This window comes from Malurus melanocephalus, unplaced genomic scaffold (genome assembly GCF_030028575.1).
Source record: "Malurus melanocephalus ecotype Western Australia unplaced genomic scaffold, MMel_1.1 scaffold_86, whole genome shotgun sequence".
NCBI lineage: Eukaryota > Metazoa > Chordata > Aves > Passeriformes > Maluridae > Malurus > Malurus melanocephalus.
Window position 1 is genome coordinate 1,602,177 of NW_026623318.1, and position 7,558 is coordinate 1,609,734.

Here is a 7,558-nt window from a genome sequence, read left to right on the forward strand (position 1 = left end):
GAGAGGAGAGGAGAGGAGAGGAGAGGAGAGGAGAGGAGAGGGACTGTTCTGCAGGATGTTTGGGCATGTTGGGCTGTGGAACTGAGCTGCGTTTAGGGCCAGAAGGGGGATCGTCTTGCCCAGGAGAAATCTTCATGCCCAGAAGCGATCACTCTGTCCAGAAGGAATTGTCACATCCAGAATTCAGAGAATTCCACACTTCAGCTTTGAGTCAGATGTGTAACTTCAGCCTGGTCTGGAGCAGATTTGTTGAAAGGTACCGAACAAATGTTCTGAGTCACAGAGAATTCACCATTTGCCTGGGTGAGCTGGTAGATGTTCAACTGGCTTTGTATGGGAGGAGGAAAAATAATTTTCATGATGTTCTACACTGTGTGGGAAGTGTGTGGCCCAGCCCTGGTGTTAGAGAGGACAATTTTGGGTAGGTGCAGAACCAGAGTGCTGAGGAAATGTGAGTGCCACTAGCTGCGTGTGAGAGGGTGCACACAGGACCCAGGCAGCTGTCCTGCCCCTGCCACAGCATGGCTGTCATCTCATCTTGGAGATGCAGGGACATCAGGATCCTGTCTCGGTGGGGAGGGGCAGTGTCCATCACTGAGGGTTTTGTGAAGAGGTTGGAGTGACRTGGTACAGCTGAGCCTGTCCAGGGAGAGAGGGAGGGGCGAGGTGACCTCCCAGCACTCCTTCAGCTCTACTTTGCTGTGACAATATCACAGATGGGAGTTAACACTGCCTGCCGTGTCTGACCCAACAAGTGCTGCCAGGCTGAGGGACCTTTCCCACAGAGCACTGGGAGCCTGGGAGCTGCTCAATGATGGCACATCCAGCCTGGGCTGCTCCTACCTGGTCCCTGTGCAGGGCCAGTCCTGACAGCCCACTACAGGGTTCTGAGCTTAATTGTGCTTGCTGTCCTCAGCAGCTCAGTTTGCCCAGTGATAGGAGGCAGTTGGRGTTAAGGACCCATCAACTGCACTGATTTACACCATGCAGTTGCCACATTACCTTTAGGTTTTCTGGTTTTATGTTTTGTTGGAGTTCCTTTGAGCAAGACGTTGATGAACTAATCTTCAGTCAGATGCAGGTTGGCTGGACCTCTGTAAGTCCCTCTGTTGGACACAGGTTTGTCATTTATGACCACACTTGCTCTCGGACATGGATATATTTTGAGATCTTGCACTTGACTAGTTTTCATTTCATCCATTACTGGCTCAATGTATTTTGTACAATTGGTGCTTGCTGTTCAGTTAAAGACCTGACAGAAAGCTAAAAACACTGGTCAGCACCATTGCTCCTGCCATCAGAATGCTGTGTTTTACCCAAGGTAGAACCAGGCTCCTCTGATGTCCCGTTTGCGCTGGACATTGGCTGCACTGCTCTTCTGTCCACTTGTTCTTTGCCCATCACTCTTTGCCATGGCTCTTCCATAGATTTGCTTGGTGTGAGCATCCAGCGATGATTCCAAGTGTCGTTGCTYACCCCTGGCAGATCTTGGCAGACCTGGAACTGTCAGTCTGCTGCCACAGCACAATATGCCATGTTCCCATCAGSACCTTCTGACTACTACTGAGTTCTTCCACTCATTTCAGTTGAGCTCTTGAGGGCAAGGTATCAGATAAGCTATCAGATCCTGGCACAGGGATCCGATCCTGTCCACACACAGCTTTGCCCTTTCCACTCTGTTTCAGTCTCATTCCCTGCATGACCAGGTGGCAGTTACTTTTCTCACTGTTTGCTGCCTGAGCATTGAGCTGGAGTGGTCATGGGCACTTCTGTCTGTTCTGCACCATTTATTGTTGATTTCACAGTCACGTCTGACAGCATTGTCCCCCCTGCATGCACCAAACCCCACCACTCTGTGCTGGGCCTCTGCACTGTGCAGACACGGCAACCCAGTCTCCAGGCACTGGGACAGGGCCCCCAAATATGCTGAGGCTGGCAGGGCTGAGACTTTCTGCGCACGTTTTTGAGGAGAGACTGGCCCAGGGCCCAGATTTTTGCCACATAAGAACAGGCAGTCTGAGTGTCTGTCCAGACAGCACTTTTGGAGGGCCCAGGCCCAACAGTTGGTAGATCCAGCTTTTTCCCAGACTATGTTATTCATTCCTACTTTTGTCCCCACGTGGTGTGCTTCCCTCCCTGCCAACAGAATGCTTGATGTCCTCTCCCTGCTCCAGGGCCCTTGCACCCGGTGTCTTGCCCCAGTTTCCCTCTCCCTCTCCACCTGTCCTTACCTGGTACATGATGAATAACTGCTCTGAGCCTTGGTTCCGATCAATGGAGTTAGTTCTGGGTTATCCCAATAGGGAGTTCAGTGCATGTGAGTGCAATTCTTTTCTGACCCTGAGAGCGTGTTGTGCCACAGACAACAGGGTGGATTCTCATGTATAATCCTGATGAGAAAAGGGGGTGACCCTAACTCTCAACTGCCCAGGACCTGCACTCCTTCCTGGGWTGTGTCCCTACTCTGACAGCTCTCAGAATCACAGGCAGGTGAGAAAATGTGCATTCCTTGGGAGATCTGTATTTGGAGCACTGTTTCTCAATTGGCCCCTCCCTATCTCCAGTTTTCCCTGCCTTGACTAACTATCCCTCTGTGCTTTGGATATCAGGAGAAGGTCTAGGAGCAATCTGTGTCTGTGGTAGTGAGGTTGACTCCTGCCCTGTGTGGGCACTGCCTTTTGGCATGGGAAGAGTTTCTCAYAGGGAGTGGTTTGGGACACCAGAGGATGTGATGGGCCCCTCAGAGGACCTGGACATTGGCATTGACGTGTGGAGACCTTATCCCTGAGAGGGAGGGGGCTGTCTGTCTGTTGGGACTGAGGGATTGGTGAGAAAAGGGTGCAGCCCAGGGAAATGCTGTGGGAAAGTCGACCTAGAAGATGTTTTCCTGAGTCTGCTCATCATTTCTTTTCAGAGACTGGTCTCCAAGGGGCAGTGCTGGACCASAGCGTGAGGTGCCTGGACCAAGCATCATCTGAGATCTTGACTCTTTTCTTTTAGGGCATTCTCCTCAAACGCAGCGGCAAGTCCCTCAACAAGGAGTGGAAGAAGAAGTATGTGACACTGTGTGACAATGGGGTCCTCACCTACCACCCCAGCCTGCATGTGAGTACTGGGCTGAGTAGAGGAGCAGGGTGTGACAGAGCAGCRTCCTTCATGCTGTGGCTGTGGCTGCAGGTGCTTTTGCAGCACTCATCATGGCTGAGAGGGGCTGGGGAAGAGTTTGGTAATAGATGGAAGTTCTGGGCTCTGCCCTGTGCAGGAGTTCAGTGTTGGCCCAGCATTTTCAGTAGAGCTGKTTTTCACCAGGGTCTGGAGGAGACTCCCGTTCCTGCAGGCTGTTTGTTCAGTGCTAGGCTGGTGGAAACTCTCTGTGCAGGATTACRCTGGGGAGCTGCAGTTCTCCCCTGCTTTCTTCCTCAGTCTGTTAAAGTGGGGCCTGCTGCCACCCTGCAGCCGGGTGAGAAGCAGGCAGAGAACTCCTTGCAGCTATATCTGATGGTGCCGTTTGGGTGTGGAATAATTTTCCTGACTGCTAGGTATTAGGCAGTGGAGACAAGGTGCCTGTGCAGAGCCTACCGTGCCGAGCTGCCGTCGGTGCAGCTCTGATCCTTCTCACTGCTTGGCTCGGGTGYGCAGCTGCCGCCCCATCCATCTCTGTCGCCTCCCCGCTGTGGGGCTAATGGCTTCTTCCCTATTCCCTCTTGAGCACAGTTTGCTACTGCGACAGCAGCCATGGACAGACACACCTGTGACACAGGCCCAGCACCTCTGCCAATGATGTGCTGCCACAGGGCAGRCAGATGGGCAGTGGCAGGGGGCACAGGGTGGTTTGGGGGCTGCAAGGAGAAGAACAAGGTGCTGCAGCTCTTGTGAATGCTCCCAGGCCCTCAGTCTGTCCCTGATCTCCTCAGATGTGTTGTATTGGAATGCCCCAAGCCTCGGAGTCCTYCTCCCTATTGCTCACCCTGCATCCTCACTCCAGGGTTTACCGTGCTCATTCAGCTCCTGAGTCCCAGGACCCTCCTGTCCTTAAACTGGACACCCAATCATTGCATTTCCTTGCTCTTATTTGTTGGAGCTTTTGATTATAGTCCTCAATCCCTGTGCTATGCTGTGATCTGCCATTCCCTAACTTTGTAACCCCCATTTTTGGTCTTTGGAACACCAAACCAGGAGGGAGCAGCTGCTGCTGCCGCTGTCTCTGTGTATGTGCTCACATGTGCATGTGGGTTTATCACATTTGCACTGAGGACCATTATGACCATCAGCTGTAGAGGCAGAGCAATTTCTGGGCTGTTGTTTAGCCACTCTCAGATGCTGCTTCTGCCGCACACCAGGTTTCACTCCTTTTTTCACCATTCCTTCCTCAGGGGGTGATCAAGATTGATGCCACTCACTTTCTTTCCTGTACTTCTTCAGCATTTCATTTCATGACTGCGTTGCCCTGAGAAAAAATCTGGTTTGCTTCTACGGCTGTTGCTGAGGGTGGTACGAGTTGGGCCTCTTCTGCCTGGTTTCCACGGGGAGCTCTGAACCTTGCACCTGAGATAGGTGTTGTATCACCTGATGTGTTTACCTACAGCGAGGCTGGATTACACGTGGGCACAGTGCATGGGACTGCCCAGCCTGTGTGCTGCCAGGCTGGGATTCTGCATGCTCCCCTGTGGCATCGCCTGCCTGAGAACTGGGGGAAGGACCCTGGCACCCACCATCGTGTTCCATCGTGTGCTGCAGTTTCAGTAGTGTGCTATTGGGATCAGCAAAGCTTCTCTGCCTCCCCTTCCCTCTGGCACCTGGTGTATGATCTGCTTGGAAGGAGCAGATGCAGGGACAAGCAGGAGGAAGAGGTAGTCCAGAGGAGGATGTCCTGTTGTATCTGCTCCTCCCGGTCTTCCAGAGTGAATCAGGAGATGCTGTGATGAATTTGTACCCTGTGGCCCAAGGCAAAGCTCCCATGTCCTTTCACAGGTTGACATAAGCAAAGCACATTAGGGATGGAACAGACCTGTGCTCCCAAGGATGGGCATGCACTCTTCTGTCACTTCCCAGGCTGGCTGGCACATGGTAAGGGGAGCTGTGGGCTAGAACAAACCACAGAGCATCAGCTAAGGGGACATGCAGCACCCAGTAGTTCCTGCCATGGGATGGGAAGTCCCATCTTCTTCCCTGCCTGTGCTGCCACATGTCTGGGGAACAGCAGAATTCTGGATGCAGTAGAGGTATCCCGGAGGGCAGGCTGAGCTTTGCAGGAAGAGTCTTCCCTATCTATCAGAATGTTCAATGCTCCAGGGCATTTTTGTGCTCTTTTTGTGTTCCCAGTGACTGTTCCTTGGCATGAGCCGGGGCAGTTCCTGGCTTGACTCCTCTTCCATCTGTTACTTTCTCTCCCTGTCCCTCCTAGGATGGGTTGTTGGGTCCCCAGAGATGAGCAACGCTAACTTCCTCCTCCAGTGTGCATCTGGCCCAGATGTGTCCATGCCCCACTGGGTGGAGGTCAGGGCCAGGCTCTGGCAATTCTGATTTTAACAACCAAAGCTTCCTGRTGGAGCTCTTCATCTGCTTTTGGGAGTTCATCACTCAGCCTATTTCTGGCTCTGGATGGTGGCACCTCCCGCCCAACTTGAAAGTTTCCTCAACAGGAGGGAGGCATAAACTCTGGGTTTGCAGTCACGGGTTGTCAAAGCATGTGCTGTTGAACTGGCCCTGGCTGTGAAATTACTTCCATGATGGAAGGAAATCTGCCTTGACCACCAGCCCAGACTCATGCTTGGGAAGTGTGGGGCAGTCAGTGGGTTCCTGCCCTGAGGTGCCATCTCTGTCTCTGTACCAGAGCAATTGGTGGTTTCAGGGAYGGGCAGGATGCCTGGAGCTGGAGGCAGGAGTGCTGGAGGCAGGCCTGATCCCTGGATTCAGCAGGGCTTTCCTTGTTGCATAGGTATTTTYACTTTTCTGTGAGTGTGTTCAGTGACGGGAAAAGAACAAGTTGTGTGAAGAAGCTGGTGCAGTTTCCCATCACTTCCCCAAAGCCTTGGAGAGAATTCTGCTGCCGGGAAGGCGCGTGGTTGAGCCCAGCCTCGCTGGCCATGCTGCACAGAGCCAGGGAAGCAGCTCCCATTTTGCAGCCAGTGGAGCCATTCACACAATCACCTTCTGTTAATTCTATCTGCAACATCAATTAAATTGTTTGTAGAAACTAATTGAATGTGGCTTAATCACACATCTTAATAGCTTTCCACGCTTTGAACTCGTTGTTAATTCCAGTAATAAAATGAAATGAGAGAACTGGCTGGGTAATTAGCGAGGAGGCTTGGGAAGAAATTGCTGTTTTATGGTGGGTAATAAAAGCCGAGCGCTGGTGACCGCTCGCTCCGGCAGGCAGCCGGCGACCGCTGCAGTTGTGCTGAGTGAGGGAAAATCCTCCAGCCCCTCTGAGGGTCCCTGCCCAGGGCTGTCACCAGGTCCCCACCCGGCCAGGAGCAGCTTGGTRTGGTGTTTGCTTAGGCTGGTAGTCTCAGAGTCACCCAGGGTACCAGATAGTGAGTGCCRAGGTTTGAGGCCAGGCTGCCCAGCACCTGAGAGCATGGGAGGGTGTGCTGCCCCATTTCCGGGCTGTACTGTGAGGACAGGATGGCTGCACGGGGGTCAGTGGAAGGAGAGGAGTTCAAACCAAGGCATCAAACCATGCCTTTGGGAGACTATGACCCTGGCAAACAGTCACCTGAGGCAYGGAGCATGGCCTGTGCAGCCCCTGTCACCTGCTTTTGGGTCCAAGGTGAGAGGATTGTTGCTCTTAAACTGAGTTTGTTCACGTCTTTATCTTCTTGGATGTGAAAGCAGACAGGGACCATCTCTAAGTTAATCTTTTTGGTGACCTCCTTGTGAACTGGAGCAAACCCAAGCTTCTTGCAGCAGCCACAGGCTTGCCCTGGATGGCTTTGTCTCCCCTYCCGATGGCAGCACAGGAGCCCAGGTGTGGTGTCCCCACTTACCTGTTTCTCTTTGGAGCCTTGAGCTCCAATGTCAGTTCCTGCTCCCTTGGAGTCTGATCAGGAGCAGTTCCCCTYGGTAATGTTGGTTGGGTCTTCCCCTTCTGAGGACACAAGCCCGAGGAGGAGCTGGCCTCATCAGAGAGGGCTGGGGAGGAACCACGATGCCCCATGGAGCTAGGAGGGGTGGGAGGCACAGGAAGGGACGCAATGCTTGGGAGAAATTGGGGGTCTGCACCCTCATTTTGACTGAAAGCTGAGATGCTGTGGGGAGAGGGCAGAGTGATAGTTACAGTCTGCACATGGGATTTTGGTTGTATAATAAATTGTCTACCAAAGGAAATGGTGGAAGCACCAAGTTTGGAATAGTAGGAAGCTCTGCACCGAATGAGCAACGGAGTTACCTGAGTTCTGTTGGTTTGGGTTTCTCTTATCCCAGCTGTGACTGAGAGTGAATTTCTAGGTATCCCAATGCTTATACTGCACTGTTCTGATTTATATTACATAATATAATATAATATAATATAATATAATATAATATAATATAATATAATATAATATAATATAAT

At 52.1% G+C, this 7,558-nt stretch overlaps 1 protein-coding gene across 3 annotated transcripts in view; it reads left to right on the top strand.

Annotated features, from left to right (window-relative positions):
- AGAP3 (ArfGAP with GTPase domain, ankyrin repeat and PH domain 3) overlaps window positions 1–7,558 on the top strand; it is a 110,711-nt gene that overhangs the window by 66,999 nt on the left and 36,154 nt on the right. For all 3 annotated transcript variants that reach the window (XM_057367906.1, XM_057367907.1, XM_057367905.1), the window contains exon 10: window positions 3,001–3,105. In XM_057367906.1, the coding sequence (XP_057223889.1) occupies window positions 3,001–3,105 (105 nt within the window). The remainder of the gene's footprint in view (window positions 1–3,000; window positions 3,106–7,558) is intronic.